This window comes from Moschus berezovskii, chromosome 20, assembly GCF_049115385.1.
Source record: "Moschus berezovskii isolate FMDL1 chromosome 20, NW_MosBer_1.0, whole genome shotgun sequence".
Taxonomy (NCBI): domain Eukaryota; kingdom Metazoa; phylum Chordata; class Mammalia; order Artiodactyla; family Moschidae; genus Moschus; species Moschus berezovskii.
The window spans coordinates 26,547,062-26,563,960 of NC_142479.1; the positions used below are offsets into that span (position 1 = coordinate 26,547,062).

General features: G+C 45.8%; 1 protein-coding gene across 1 annotated transcript in view; it reads right to left on the bottom strand.

Annotated features, from left to right (window-relative positions):
- The window catches only part of TAF15 (TATA-box binding protein associated factor 15), a 31,476-nt gene extending 27,489 nt beyond the window's left edge, over positions 1-3,987 (bottom strand). The window contains exon 1 of the mRNA XM_055400847.2: positions 3,864-3,987. Coding sequence (XP_055256822.2) covers positions 3,864-3,870 — 7 coding nt within the window. The 5' untranslated portion in view covers positions 3,871-3,987. The remainder of the gene's footprint in view (positions 1-3,863) is intronic.
- Positions 3,988-16,899: the final 12,912 nt, after the last annotated feature.

The following is a 16,899-nucleotide window of genomic DNA, read 5'->3' on the forward strand; positions in this document are numbered from 1 at the left end:
TGGTATTGTCTTTTATTTGGACAAAAAATTCAAGGTCATACATTATTTTCCCTCTAAACGTCAAAGATCACTTTCACTATTTAGCAGCTTCTTAAAACTTAAAGAAATCTACCAATCTTACCATTTCCCTATTTCTTCTGATAGGTTTGTTACTGGTATTTCATAAATCCATAGTCTCACATTTATGTATCTGGGTATGAACTGATTTTTATGTCTCCTGTTTGAGACTACTGCTTCTTGATCCATCAATTTTGGAAAATTCTCAACTATCAATTACCATTTCTTCTTCTCGAACTCAGATGTATATCAGAGCTTCCCAATCTACTTTTCACGTTTCTTTGTTTTTTAACTTTCTGACTGCACTCCAGTCCATGTGGGATCTTAGTGCCCCAACAAGGGATCAAACCCACACCCACTGCATTGGAAGCGCCAAGTCTTAACCACTGGACCACCAGGGACAGTCCCTCCCACGTTTCTTAATCTCTCAATCTCCATTTTAACCTTCTGAATTGAATCCTGGGTAACTGTTAATTAAACCCCATCTATTTTCTACCTCACTAGTTATTTCTTCTGGCTAGGTCTATCTGCAATTCAACTCAGCCACTTTCTCCACCTCTAGAAGTTACACTTGGTTCCTTTTCAAATCTGTGTAACCTTTTTTCAAGTCTTGGTCTTAGGGCTGATTCCTTTTTAGGTTTTTAATAATTTTAAACCTATAATACTCTTGTCCAAACCATCTAATCAGGGGTTCAAATGCCATTTGTCACTCTCATTTTGGTGAAGTGTTTTCCAGAAATCTGCAATGTATTACTGTGAACTGCAAGGTTTTTCCTATAAAATTCCTAGTGACCCACGCTCCGAAATTTCCTCAGAAAAGGTTTTCATTTGCTTCTACTAAGAACCCCAAGATTATTACTGCCAGTCTAGAACCAACTTTTACATTAAATTTCTTGGCTTGCGGTTTCCTGGACCTCATAACTAGTTCAAATAAGCCCAGGTCCCAGGTTACAAATTCTTGGAAAAAGACTTTTTCTCCCTTTCTCAAGGCCCAGGTTTGTTATCTCCTATGCTGATACAAAGGTTTTTTTCTAGTTCATTCTTTCACTGAAGATACAGTCCTTTAAACATCCAGGGTTTATGTAAGAGTCTCAGTTCCCACTACAAGGCTCTAAAGGTCTCAAGGCTTCATCTCCTATGCTTAGTTACTTGAGCAATAAACTCCAACTCTCTGAATACTGTGACCTACACCCTCCTCTTCAGGGAAACCACCAAGTTAGCTCTATGCCTACCATGCTGGCTTCTACTTCACTTCTGGCAGCAGAAGCCCATCCTTTGTTTTATGTTAAACTCCCACATTTTTAGTTATTTGTAGACAGAATATTTGCAAGTTATCTTAGTCTGCCATATTGCCAAAAGAAGTATCTTGACTTTGTAACTTTTATAAGTGATATCAGATTTGACTTTAACTTCAAAGGTGTCAGCTAATATTTATCTGAGACTCTGACTCACAATATTTACAATTCTGACTTATTTATTATGTACATACTTATTTTACTAGATTTATAAATCTGTTTTGTCAGGCACCTAGAGTGGTTGAGTCAATCTGATAAATTTGTAGGTATAGTTTGGAATGTTTAACAGATTTACCTAAACTGAATGTTATTAGTTGTTTAGGAGGGAGTCTGCTCTGTTAAATTTATTAATTTAAACATTCATCAAGAATAAGTCAAAAACATCACTTCTATTTTTATACCAAGTCAAAAGTATTATTTTTATACACAAATTACAAAATGTACAAATATTATCTAACACTAAGTAGAACTTAATTCTAAATTTAGTTGACTTAATGTGGAAACAAGCAAATTATTAAATAGCTCTTTTTGACATGAAAGTCAATTTCAATATTAAAAACACTCAAATTACAAAACAAGGATGTGTACTGACTTGGTAATTTTGAAGATCAGTAATAATGCATTAACCAGCTCACACACTATTATGACACACTGAAAATCCTGTATTTTGCAAACAGTATACCTCTAAAATTTAATTCCCCATAAAAGCTACCCAGTCCTACGAAAATTAGCCACTGCTTTAAACCAATAATCACATTAAAAATCAAGACAGATCAATCGTTCCTAATGAGAACTATATCCACTGAAATGGTAAATTTCTCCATGAAGGTAGGAGAATCTTTTTTAAATCATAGAGAGGTTTCACATCCTTCTCAGAGTGTGTTTACATGTACCTCTGTGGAACTTTACCAGACTTCATTCCAAATTATGCACCTAATTAAATATACCCCAACATCCACTTTGGGGTAAGAAATTACTTCTCACTTGAGCAAGAATTAAAGAGATTAATTCTGTGCAATTAATACCCTCTTACATCAGGTAAATGCCCCTTTCCCCAAAAGATCAACATTCTGATTTAACATCCATGTTAATCTAAGGAATATCATTCCTTGGTCCAACCATTCTTGCTAACATAGTCTCCTCTTAGTCTGCTACTTTCTGTCACACATTTCCACCCTTCTGCACAACTGGATTACTTGGAGAAAAGGAATTTTTTTTTTTTTACTATCAACAGGTTCTCCCTTGGGAAAAAAATGTAAAATACTCTGACAGCAGTCATTTTCATCCCAATCACATGGCCTTCCGGGACGTGCTCTGCTTTTCCACCTCAATAGTAGGATCTAACTCTTATGATGGTTTCTAGTAAGTGGAAAGCTGATTCTGTCTTTGCAGCCTGCGATGTACCCAACAACAGAGGACCTTGTCTGGCACCTAAGAGTGCCAAATCAAGGGCAGATCTGGGTCTGCCAGAGGGAGAATAGATATATGCGTATCTATGGTTGAGTCCCTTTGCTGTTCACCTGAAACTACCACAACATTATTAATCGGCTATACTCCAATACGAAATAAAAAGTTTAAAGTCTAAATTAAAAAAAAAAAAAAAAAAAGAGTAGATCCACCTCCCAGACTGTATATTCTGCTTTAGCAGATCTAAATGGGCTGTCCTGATGAGACCAAGGCCTCTTTGTCTCCTCCACACAAGGCTGGGTGGGGGGTTGGGGGCGGAGGTGGGGGGGGTCCCTATCTTTTTAAGTGCTTGGTGAAAGACTACGTTTTGTTTGTATGTTTCACCGTAAATGCAACAAGCATCTACACGAGCCCATTAATAATAGACAAGGCTCACTTTCAAGCTCGTGAGGAGACAACTTTAGAGAAGATGACAGAGGAGGGCGAATCGAAAGCTGAATTAGATGCAAACACCCCCAACTCGAATCCGGGAGGTTACTACATGAATGATGACATGTAGGATTTCGTGTCAGGCAACATCCTTTTAAAAAGGGCTCCTAGAGCATCAAGGCCCGCACCTGATGAATGGGTGAGTCAGGAAGGCCCAGCTCCACTTCACGGATGGGGAAACTGAGGGACGAGACGGCGAGACGACTGGCCTGAGGCCTCGCTGAAAGATCTGAGGCGAAGCGGAGAACCAGAAGCACCGATTCTCTCCGGCTGATGCTCTAATCACGGGCTCCCCCCGCCCCTACGATGGCGCAGCGGCCTCCGCCCCCACCCCGATTCACACACCCTCCCCCGGGAGCGGCACGTCGCCTCAGGTTCCAAGGGCTGGGTCAAGAGACAGGGGGCTCGAGGCGCTCCCGCCGAGATTTGCAGACGAAGAGTGCTGGGAGCGTGCGTCCCTTCAGTCCAACATGGCGGCGGCCGCGGCCGCCCCCCCACCCCAGCCTCCCTCAGGGCCGGAGGCTTCCCTCGGGGCCGTCCGGTGGGCGGGAAGACGGCCCAACCCCGCCGGGCCCCTTCTCGCCGCTGCCGCTGCTCGCTGAAGCAGTCACCTACCCGACATGACTAACGGCCGCGGCGCGAAGCCCCCACAGCCCGCAGACAACAAGGTATACGAGAGCCAGGCGGCACGGCGGCCGGAGCTGTAGCGAGGGCGGCGCGGCGCGCTGGGCTCGACTGCGGGGCCTCGGCAGCCAATCAGAGGGCAGTGGGCGGTACGACAGCGCCGCGACTCGAGGGGTGACTCTGTGCTAGGACCGCCCTCCGACCTCGGAGGACTTCAGAATCCCTTCCCTTTCCCCCCTCCGTGGACGGTACCATTATTGAGAGGGAATTGAGGAGAGGAAGTACCAGGGCCGCGATAGGGACCGGGCGGAAGCTCAGCCTACCCGGTCCGTCCTGATTACAGTCCTGTTTCTTACTTGATCTGATCTAATTCGAGGTTAGGAAGCGAAAGAGAAGAGGCCTTATAAACTTAGGTTATATGGTTAGAAAAGGCCTTTCTTTCTCTCAGATTTCGAATGGTATGCCCTAGTTCAGTAGCTTTGGGCTGCTCACTGCTTGAAGCACCTGGGGGCGTCGGAAGTTGCTCCCAGACGGAAAGTCCGGACGGACCAAGTCGCCTCCCCGTTAACTACCTTGTCGAGTAATAGACTACGAGGTGATACTGGAACAAACGTATGCCTTCAGATAACACACAAGGGGGACTTTTCTGGCGGTCTGGTGGTTAGGACTCCGCGCTTCCAATGCAGGGAGCGCGAGTTTGATGCCTAGTGTGGGAGCTAAGATCCCATGTGACATGCTGCGGGCCCAAAAGGTTGGGGTGGGGGGGAATTCACGCACAAACTGAACCCTGAGGATGTGTCAGGATGAGGGAATCGAACTTTAGTTTTCAGTTCTGGGATAATAGCTAATTCTAATTGTCAGGCACCTTATATCATCTCATTTAATTATCACAATTGACTAATGAAATACTGTTCCCACCTTACAGACAAGAAGGCAAAATTCACTTGCCCTGAGTCACACAAATAGCCAATGCGGAATTGGAATTCCGGTAACCAGACACCACTGCCCGTGGGTCTGACCATTCTGTTGTACAGGCTAGAGGGGGCTCGAGGGGGCTCGAGCTCTCCAGAGTGAAATGAGGCTGTGAAAGCTCAGAGAGCACACGAGGACACTTTGTCCAAAGGCGACGTGACATCTGAGCCAAACTATAGGTGATGACTAGAAGCCAATCACTTCTCTAGAAGGGAAAAGTGCTTTTCACTAGTTATGAAGCAAATGATTCAATATGTCTGAAGTTTACCAGCAAGGGGAGTGTGGTAGGAGATGAAGCCAGAAGAGTAGGGGGCTAAAGAGCTGAGATCTTGTAAAGTTCATTACAGTTTGTGTTTTATCTTGAAGGTAGTGGGTACCTCCTGCCAGATGATTTTAAAGGAAGATCAGATTTGCATTTTCAGGCTGCAATAGGAAGACTGTATGAAGATGAAAGTGAAGTCGCTCAGTCGTGTCCAACTCTGCGGCCCCATGGACTGTAGCCCACCAGGCTCCTCCATCCATGGAATTTTCCAGGCAAGAGTACTGGAGTGGGTTGCCATTTCCTTCTCCAGGGGATCTTCCTGGGTGCCTAAGAGCAGAGAAACCAATTAGGTGACCAATGGAATAGTTCTGGTGAGGGATCATAGTGGCCTGGACTTAGGTTTTAACTGTGGGGATGGAGGTGAGTGAAAAGATTCCTGACGTACATAGGTAGAATGGGCAAGATTTGGTGACCCATTTGAGTGGGGAAAAAAGCGAGAAGTCTTGGGTAAATTCCACACTGGACAGGTGGATAGGTAGTCATTCGCTGTGACAGGAAGCAGAAGGAGGAGCATGTTGGGCTGGAGGTGGAGTGATTTGTTCAGAATTACTCCCTTCAGGACTCTCTTGCCTTCTGAGATGGCCCACAGTCTGTCTGTGGAGTGTGTTTCTTTCTAAATAAATCCACTTCTTTATACAAATATCACTTTGTATCTGAATTCTTTCCTAACAAAGCAAGAACCTCAGATTCACCAGGAAACATATGGGCAAAACCAGCTGGGAGAATTCAGGGCTAATTTTCAAGTTCAAGTTCCTCATGCTTATCACCTTGGCCTGTGCTGCCATGACATCATCATTAGGTGATGGAAGGTCATTGGAAGTGGGGCAATGTCACAGTCCAAGTGAATAGTGCCTTTTTCACTGGCATCTATGGCATATGGAACTTGTATGTCTTTGCTCTGATGTTCTTGTATGTGCCATAAGAACTATGAGAAGACCAGTCCAATGATTCAAGCAATCACAGTCACTAAAGGGTCACCTGGATTGGGATCACACAACAGAGAACAGATGGACAAAAGTACTTATGAAATAGTTAGTGCTAGAGACCGCTGTGACCATAGAATCTCAAGACAAATGCTGCCATTACTGTTAATATTTGGATGATAAATTCTTGTTGTAAAAGGGGAAAAAGAGAATTATTGCCTTCAGGTAAGAAAAGGAGGCAAAAGGTCATCTTTATTTATTATACTAGCAGTAAATGTGAGCTCTGCTCTGGATGTAGAGGGCCACAGAGCTCTATAGACAGGTCCAAAGAAGCAAGGTTAAAGGAAAAAAATTGTTTTTTTTTGAAAGACTTTTTAAAATGTGGACCATTTTCAAAGTATTGAATTGTCTCTATTTTTTGTTTTGTTTTTGTTTTTAGCCAGGAGGTATGTGGGATCTTAGCTCCCCAACCAGGTATTGAACCCGCACCCCTTATAACAGAAGGCAAAGTCAACCACTGGACCACCAGGGAAGTGGTGAATAAAAATTTCATGACTAAAAACGATGTAGCCATTCCGTTTATAGATCAAGGAAGGTAACCCAGAGGAGAAGTCAGGGAGGAGAGAATAGGGTTATTGCTGGTGGGGAGAGCAGAGGACAGGACTTCTAGGTTTTTCTTCCTCTTTTCACATTTTTTCAGAACTGAAGTATTTTAAGATATGGATAGGGCTTCCCTGGTGGCTCAGTGATAAAGAATCCAGCTGCTAATGCAGGAGCCACGGGGTCAATCCCTGGTCCAGGAAGGTCCCACATGTCGAGGAGCAACTAAGCCTGTGAGCCACAATTACTGAAGCCCGAGTTCCCTAGAGCCTGTGCTCCGAAACAAGAGAAGCCACCGCAACGTGAAACCCATGCACCACAACCAGAGAGTGGCCCCTGCGGGCCTCAACTAGAGAAAAGCTCGCACAACAGCAAAGACCCAGCACAGCCAAAAATTAATTAATTAATTAAAATTATTTTTTTAAATCTAAGAAAAGAGAGACGGATATACAGAAATTGTTGCTCATCATGGATCCCTTCATTTGTACTGTGATTCATGCATGCTTGCATTCATGCATTCTTCTCTCAGTTGCCATCTCCTGAGGTCTACTAGGTGTCAGGCCCTAGAAGGCCTAGAGATAGAGAAACAGGAAGCAGGGCAACTCCTGTCCTCCAGGAACTGCTTTCTCAGAAGAGGGACAGCAAAACCTGTGATTCCAATCAACTACTGAACATCCTAGAATCGGAGGGTGCAGAGGGTGCTCTGAAAACACAGAGGAAGAGTACCCAGCCCACGTGAAGGGTGGAGGGGTGATGAAAGAAGGCTTCCTGCAAGAGATGCTTCCTAAAATGAGCTTTGAGGAAAAAACAGGAATTAACTGGGGGCTGTATATCAGGAACTGGCAGAAAGGGCTGTCATTTGCAAACACCAGGGAAGAGCAAAGTTCTGGGAATTCTAAGTGATTCAGTCTGGCTGGTCTGTGGAGTTGCAGGGGTGGGGAATGGTGATAAGTGAAAGAAGTAGGCAGAAGCCACGTCTTGAAGATCCTGTGTGCCTTGTGGAGGAGTTTGGATGTTAAATTTAAAACAATAGGGAATTTCTGAGACATCTAATCAAAGGAGTGACATTTAATTTTTTATGTATATCCATTATCTCATTTAATCTGGACAGCCCTGTGAAATAGACATGCTGTTACGCACATTTTGTAGACTGAACACTGAAGCTTGGGAAAGTGAAATTGGATACCATGTTCACACAGTCAATGAAGAACAGAAGCACAGCCCACTACCAGGCCTTTGGGCCAAACTTGTTCTTCTTACAGTGTCTGTGGTCAGACAATTCTGTGAAACAGAGAACTCCTCCCAGCTCCGCATTGTTCTGGGCTTCTTTCCAGGGGTTCTTCTCTAATGCCAACAGACTTAAGATTGACTCCTGTACCCCCCTGCCGTCCAGGCTTTTGCCTGAGGATGATTATCTGCAACAAATTTAATCCTCACTCTGTGTATCTGCCGGCAGATTCTTTGTGTATTTAGGGGGCTTCTCAGGTGGCACTAGTGGTAAAGCACCTGCCTGTCAATGCAGAAGATGTAAGAGATGTTGGTTCGATCCCTGGGTCTGGAAGATCCCCTGGAGGAAGGCATGGCACCCACTTCAGATACACGACTGAAGCGACTTAGCATGCACACTGTACTTAGGGAAGACAGCAGGTGCTTTTGTTCTGCTAAATGCAGAATGTATCTGGGAAGGTCTTAGTACTGGGTCTGTTTCTGCCTGATCCATTCTTCGGGTCCTCATTTGGGGAGTTGAATACTGCAGGCCGGTATCAATTTCAGAGTTTCCTTTAGGTGGTAGCTTCCAGTTAGAATGGTTAGTGAGTATTTTGGTGGGAAATTAGGTAGTAGAAAAAAGGGAGGATCAGAACTTCCCTGGTAGTCCAGTGGCTAAGACTCCTTTCTGAGGGCTACTTCTCCCTCACCCCCTCCCTTCTCTATCTGCCACAGGGGGGTGTCTCTCCAGAGACCCAGTTTCCCTCGATGACCCTGGATCCTGGGCTCCTTCCCTTCATCCCTCCAGTCCATGGCTGGTAGAGTCTTCTTCCTATTGGTCGTTTCTAAGTTGCCTCCACCCAGTCTGGCTTCCCAACCCTTCCAGCACTGGAATAGAGCCTTGTAGGAAAATCCCATGGATGGAGGAGCCTGGTAGGCTGTAGTGCATGGGGTCGCTAAGGGTCGGACACGACTGAGCGACTTCACTTTCACTTTTTACTTTCACACACTGGAGAAGGAAATGGCAACCCACTCCAGTGTTCTTGCCTGGAGAATCCCAGGGACGGGGGAGCCTGGTGGGCTTCCGTCTATGGGGTCACACAGAGTCGGACACGACTGAAGTGACTTAGCAGCAGCAGCAGCAGCAGGATCCTGCAAGGACTATGATTTTACTCAGGATGAGAAGGGAAGCCAGTAGAGGGAGCCATTTAGCAAAGCGTCAACAGGGTCTGACCTGTTTTACCAGGATTACTCTGGCTGCTGTCTGGAGACCAGACTAGCGGGCAGGAGAGGAAGCAGGGAGAGGTTATTACTCCCACCAGAATAAAAACCAGACCACGGGGATCCTTTGCCACTTGCGAAATCCTGTGGAACTCAGAATTGTACCACGTAATTCAAGGCTTCCCTACCTGCTTGCTTAGAAGCCAACTTGTTCTGTCATTGGGTTGCATCGTTCATCTCTGAACACCCCCGGCACCTCGTATAGCACCTGAAACAGTAAACACCCAAAAAATGTGTGTGTGTGTGTGAGTGAGAGAGGGAGAACTTGTACTGAACGAATAAATAAAAGGCAAAAAAAAAAAAAGTGGCATGGTTTATCTACAAACTCCTCAATCTCAAAAACCATGTCTAGGACTTTCCTGCTTCCCCACAGAGCACAGAGTTAAGTGTTCAGTGAGTATTCGTTGAACACTCTAGGCCTGCTCTGTGCCAGGAGTCGTCATTGCCCACTGCCCACCCCTCGGAGGGGTCCCTGGAGCCCCACACCTCCAACCTTCCTAGAGAGCAAAACTCCCTCCCACAAAGACTAGGCTGACACTCCAGAGCAGAGCCGGGAGGTGGGTGTGTTTCTTGTGAGTGACTGGCTGCCCTGTCCTCTGGACAGAGGCAGGCCCTTCCTGTTTGGGGTGGAAAGGAACCAGACACTTTCCTGTTAGCAGGTCTTTTAAGCAAAGCCACAGATGCCAAACAGGTCCTGACCCAGATGCCTGGCGGTTAGACAGTCTTTATGTGGAAGGGAAGTGGGGCACATGGCCAGATTGGCCAGGCTTTTATTGTGTTCCTGGCAAGTCCCCTGGGCTGTGCTGTGAGTAAAAAACAAACCAGAAGAGTAAACCATGATGAAGGTTAGAGTTGATGGTGCGACTCTGAGTCAGGAAGCATTTGGGAGGGAATGTTCACATGATTGTCCTGCGGCAGGATGGGCTTGTGTATATCTAGTGGCTATGAGAGCATCTGAGTGTGAAACCCGTATGAAGAACATATGCATGTCCACTTATGTCCGTACAGCCAACCCCCACCGCTTGATAAAATTGAACAGCTATTAATTGTCTAGTTGGGCTTCCCTGGTGGCTCAGACTGTAAAGAATCCTCCTGCAATGTAGGAGAATCCTGGGTTCGATCCCTGGGTTGGGAAGATCCCCTGGAGGAGGGCATGGCAACTCACTCCAGTATTCTTAACTGAAGAATCCCCATGGACAGAGGAGCCTGGCAGGCTACAGTCCATGGGGTTGCAAAGAGTCGAACATAACGGAGCAACTAAGCACAGCATAGCACAGAAAAGGCAGGAATCATTATTGCCCCCCCCCTTTTTTAATTCTGGCCTTACTGGGTATTCTTTGCAGCACAGTAGCTCTCTAGTTGCGATTGCAGCACACAGGCTTAGTTGCCCAGCAACATGTGGGATCTTAGTTCCCCACCCAACCAGAAATCAAACTTGTGTGCCCTGCATTGGAAGGTGGGTTCTTAACCACCGGACCACCAGGGAAGTCTCCTATTGTCCCCTTTTTAAATGGCAGACACTCAGAGATTGGTTGATTTGCAAAGGTCAACAGAGTGTGAAGAAAGGCAAGACTCAAACCCAGGTCTGTGTTGCACAAAATTTCTTGCTTTTTGCAGTCCCTTAGGAGCATGGCATGTTTGCGTATGTACAGGGAATTAGAAAGGCAAGTATACTCTTGAATGTGACCCAGGATGATGAGACCACATCCATCTGTGTTGTAAAGAGGAAATTTCTCTTCAAGAGAAAGAAAGGGGGTTGCTAGAAAATCAGGGCTTCTAAAATTGACTCACAGCTTAAAATGCACAGAGGTCAATAAAGAGTCTACATGATCACAGTGAAGTCCTCACAACTCTGGGAAATGCGTCCTCTTCAGTTCTCCTAAGCTAATCTCACATCCTCATTATTCCTCTGATTACACCTATGATTGTGGTTTTCAGAGGTTGATCACTCCATTAGCACTTCTCTCCAGAGCCCAGAATTCCTTCTGATAGTATCTGCTTTGTGTTCTGCACACTTCCTGGGGAGGAGGAAGGGAGAGAGACTGTTTCTCATATTATGAAAAGGGAAACTGAGGCCCAGTGGGGCCTCTTCCAGGTCCACATCCTGACTGATTCAAGGGGTCCCGATCCGGAAGAGGACTCGATGGCCAGCTGCTGCCTTCTGACAGGGAGGAAGGAATGGCCGGATGGCCCCAGCATGAGTTCCTCAGAAGTCCTGTCTACTCTGGGAGGGCTAGGAGGCACTGCGGACCTGAAATGAGCCCCAGTCCAGGGATGGGGGATGGAAGTAGCTCTCTCTGAAGAGGAGCTATGGAAAGGACTAGTTGGGTCAGGAACCTGCTCAACCCAGATGGGGAGGGAGGGAATGAGAGAGCCAGAATCTGGGAAAGCCTAGAGATGTTTTCCTTTTTTTTTTTTTAATATTTATTTGGTCGTGTGGGTCTTAGCTGTGACACGTGGGGTCTTCCTGAAGCCGTGGGGGGTCTTTCACTGTGGTGCCTGGATTCTCTAGTTCTAGTGCGTGGGTTCAGTAGTTGTGGTGCCCGGGCATAGTTGCCATGAGGCATGTGGGATCCTAGTTCCTCCCCTGCTTTGCAAGGCAGATTCTTAACTATTGGACCACCAGGGAAGTTTCCTTGTTTTCCTCTTAAACATTGGATTCTAGTATTTAGTGATCCAGTAGATCTGGAGTAGAGCTCAGGAATCTGAGTTTTTAACAAGTATTTCCAGATGATTTAATGCAGGTGTTCAAGAACTCTATTTTAAAAAACCAACATCTACAATTGACTTTATGTATATACCTAAGTAAGTAGTTTTTTGTTTGTTTGTTTTTTTTTTTTTTTGGCCACTTGGCATGCGAGATCTTAGTTCCCTGACCCAAGATCAAACCGTGCCCTTTGAAATGGAACTAACCACTGGACTTCCAGGGAATTCACAAGAATTCCATTTTATAAATTTGAACTTGAGGCAGGATAATACAGTGTGTTCAAGGCCCAAGATCTGGAGCTATACTATCCAGACTTGAACCCCGGCTCCATTGTTAGATTTATGATCGTGGACAAGTGACATAATCTCTCTGTGTCTCACCTTCCTCATCTGTAAAATAAAGATGCTTGTGTGAGTAGCTATCTCATAAGGAAGCTGAAAATACACAATAAGATGATTTATGTAAGGTACATAGCACATACATGGTACATGTTAATTTCTCAGCAAGCATTCAGTTCAGTTCAGTCGCTCAGTCGTGTCCAACTCTTTGCGACCCCATGAATCGCAACTCACCAGGCTTCCCTGTCCATCACCAACTCCCGGAGTTCACTCAAACTCATGTCCATCGAGTCAGTGATGCCATCCAGCCATCTCATCCTCTGTCGTCCCCTTCTCCTCCCCTTCTCCTCCCACCCCCAATCCCTCCCAGCATCAGAGTCTTTTCCAGTGAGTCAACTCTTCGCATGAGGTGGTCAAATTATTGGAGTTTCCACTTTAGCAGCAAGCATTAGCCATTATTATTGGTTCCAAATACTCCTTCCCACCTCCACCCCTACTCCCACCAGAGGAATAAATAATGGTATCAGATAAATAAATGGAATTGTCACCAGAGTATTAATTTGGATGTAGGTGATTTTGGTTCATGCTTTAAGAATTCCCGCTCCAAAGCCATTCTCCTGCCATCACTCTTCCGATACCCTTACTGTGGATACTCTTTCCAATAAACTGCTCTGCCTTTCTCATTTTCCTTTCCCCCTCAGTCTTCCTCTCACATGGCAAACCACCTTCCTTCACAGCATCCAAAGTATCCTCAAAATGTGTCCTGGAAAGTAAAAATATACAGCAAGTTCATTGTGGATGTGCATAGCCCCCTGGATTCCTGAAGATCATAGAATTTGGTGCTCTGAGATCTATGAGTAGGCTTCAGAGGCAGATGGGGAACTGAACTTCCTGCTACCCATGTACTAACCATGGAAACACACTGTCTTTCTGGGAAACAGACATATCCCGCACAAAGGCATGGTTGAAGCCCAGGGTGGATGTGGGGGTGGGGGTAGGAAGAAGCTTCTACACAAACTCTTGCAGACATTGCCAAGTCTGATGGCATCTCCAAGTGACCACAAGCAGAAGTGGAGTGGGGAGAGGTGAGGATGAGATGAAATAATCCAACCAAGGACACCAAGGGAGAGATTTCCCTGGTGGTCCAGTGGCTAAGACTCCATGCTCCCAATGCAGGGGGCCCATGTTCAATCATTGGTCAGGGGAACTAGATCCACATGCCACAACTAGAGTTCAAATGCCACATCTAAAGATCCTACATGCCACAACGAAGATAGATCCCCCGTGCAGCAACTAAGACCTGGCACAGCCAGAGAAGTAAACATATTTTTAATTTTTTTTTTTAAAGGACACAAAGGGAAAGCAGAGGAGGTCAATTTCCAAATGCAGAAATGGTGCTAGTGTTCAGGTCTCTGGACCAAGGCTAACCTGGGATGCAGAGAAAGCAGGGTCAGCTCTCCATGTGGCTGAGCCTATCTCCTTCCAGACCTTCAGACTCTGGAGAACTGCTGCTTCCTGCCTTCCCCTCTTCTGCCAGTTCAGCTGAATGGAGAACCCCAGGGATGTGCTGGAGGAAGGGATGACAAACATTCTGCCTGGAGAAAGAACTGGCAAACCTGGTGTTGATTCCAGCTTGGCCCTTTGTGTCCTTACCAACCGGTGCTCTTCAGAGCTTCCTGCCCCAAAGCAAAGCCACATCTGGTCTATCAAAGTCCATCTGTTGGTCAAGGACACCATATGCTATGTCATACCTGCAACCTTCTGACACTGCCTCCCACACACACTCTAGGATAGCCAGATAAAATAGAGGGTGCCCAGCTAAACCTGAATTTCAGATAAATAACTAATACTTTTTTAATATAAGCATGTCCCAAATATTGCATTGACACATCATTGTGGTTTTTTAGTCACTTAGTCCTGCCCAACACTTTTGTGACCCCATGGACTCTAGCCCACCAAGCTCCTCTGTCCATAGCATTTCCCAGGCAAGAATACTGAAGCAGGCTGCCATTTCCTTCTCCAGGGGATCTTCCTGACGCACAGATCGAACCCCCATCTCCTGCATTGTAGGCAGTTTCTTTACCGACGAACCACCAGGGAAGCATTCCAATATCATATATTAATGTATATATATATGGAATCTAGGACAATGGTACGGATGAATCCATTTTCAGGGCAGCAATGAAGATGCAGACATAGAAAAAAGACTTGTGGACACAGTGGAGGAAGCTGGGGGTGAGACGAACAGAGAGAGTGGCATGGAAACATATACATTACCATATGTATAATAGGTAGCCAGTGGGAATTTGCTACATGATTTAGGGAGCTCAAATCGGTGCTCTGTGACAACCTAGAGGAATAGGATGATGGGATGGGAAGTGAGAGGGAGGTTCAAGAGGGAGGGGACATATATATACCTATGGCCGATTCATATTAATGTATGGCAGAAACCAACACAATATTGTAAAGCAATTATCCTTCTATTAAATATAAATATTTTTTAAAAAGAAACAAAAAATGACTTGTTGCTACTCTGATACTCAAGCTACCCTTCTAGATTTAGCAACCCTTCTAAATTCTGAATCCTTCAGAATCTTCCTCCCCCAGGTTCACCCCAGGACTTTGCCTGAATCCGCTCTCTGTTCTTTCCTTAGCAGAGGACATTGGCTTCAGGCTGCCTGCTCTCTGAGGGTAAGACCCAGGCCTTTGTCCACCATCTCCGTTCCAGGTAGATATGCTCCCTACAGATGTGCACAAGGGCACCGGCCAAGAGTGAGCGAAGAAATCCACCCTCAACTCTTTGCCCCACAGTGCCCTCTCACGAACTGTGAGCCATTGAAGGGCGCTTTTTTCTTACTGATCTACCCAGAGGAACTCTTGCTTCTAATTGGTTCGCCCAGAATCAGTGCCCCGTCTTCATTGGCTGGTTGGTAGGTGGGCGGGGCCAATCTCCAAACAGTCCGCCCACAAGTACTCCTGTTTCTAAGTCCACTGAAGGAAATTCAAGAATCCTTCCATCCAAGTGGACTCTTTTCTAAATTCAGAGTGTTAGTTGCTCAGTCGTGTCCGACTCTTTGTAATTGCCTGGACCGTGCTTGCCTGACTCCTCTGCCTATGGAATTCTCCAAGCAAGAATTTTTACTGGAGTGGGTAGCCATTCCCTTCACGGGATCTTTTCAACCCAGGGATCAAACCTGAGTCTCCTGCATTGCAAGCAGATTCTTTACCGTCTGAGCCACCAGGGAATTCCCACCCCCACCCCCCCCCACCCCCCACCTCTTTCTAAACGATACAAAAATATCTTGTGTGCTACTGAGTCCCTAAACCTTAGGATAAGAACACTGCGTTACATTTGCTTGGATCTTAATAGATTCCAAATTACCTTTACACACATTAACTCGTCTAAACCCCACATCGACCCCCAGTGGTAGATATCACTGTGCCATTTGCTTTTTCAGTTCAGTTCAGTCAATCAGTCGTGTCCGACTCTTTGCGACTCCATGGACTGCAAAAGGCCAGGCTTCCCTGTCCTTCACCAACTCCCGGAGCTTGCTCAAACTCATGTCCATCCAGTCGGTGATGCCATCCAACCGTCTCATGCTCTGTCCTCTCCTTCTCCTCCTGCCTTCAGTCTTTCCCAGCATCAGGGTCTTTTCCAGTGAGTGAGTTCTTAGCATCAGGTGGCCAAAGTATTGGAGTTTCAGTCCTTCCAATGAATATTCAGGACTGATTTCCTTTAAGATTGACTGGTTTGATCTCCTTGCAGTCCAAGGGACTCCCAAGAGGCTTCTCCAACACCACAGTTCAAACACATTAATTCTTCGGCCCTCAGCCTTCTTTATGGTTCAACTCTCACATCCATACATGACTACTGGAAAACCCATAGCTTTGACTAGACTTTTTTTTTTACAGGTTAGCAAACCGAGCCTGGAAGAGAAACAGTAACCTGTCCGCAGTCACTAAGTTCAGTTCAGTTCAGTTCAGTCGCTCAGTCGTGTCCGACTCTCCGCGACCCCATGAATCACAGCACGCCAGGCCTCCCTGTCCATCACCAACTCCCGGAGTTCACTCAAACTCATGTCCACAGAGTCAGTGATGCCATCCAGCCATCTCATTCTCTGTCGTCCCCGTCTCCTCCCACCCCCAATCCCTCCCAGCATCAGAGTCTTTTCCAGTGAGTCAACTCGTCGCATGAGGTGGCCAAAGTATTGGAGTTTCAGCTTTAGCATCAGTCCTTCCAATGAACACCCAGGATTGATCTCCTTTAGAATGGACTGGCTGGATCTCCTTGCAGTCCCAGGGACTCTCAAGAGTCTTCTCCAGCACACACCGCAGTCACTAAGGCAGATAATAAAACCAGTTTACTGTGGCTTACTACGAGTTTGATTAAGCTTTTCACGTAAATCATCTCTCAACCCTTACTGCGATTGTGTGGGATATATTCATCTAGGCACTTTACACATTTTCTCGATCTTCAGGGGACTTTGCAAACTAAATATCATTCACTCTCATCTTATTAAGGAGAAAACGGACCTCTGCAGTCACAAAGTCGTAAGCTGCAGCCTACCATTTATAAAACGTGGACTTCATGATGCCAGGTCCGCTGCTCCTTTAGCTACAGGCATTGTTCTCTCATTAAATGCTGCTTATTATCACATGATATCGCTAGTCTATTTAT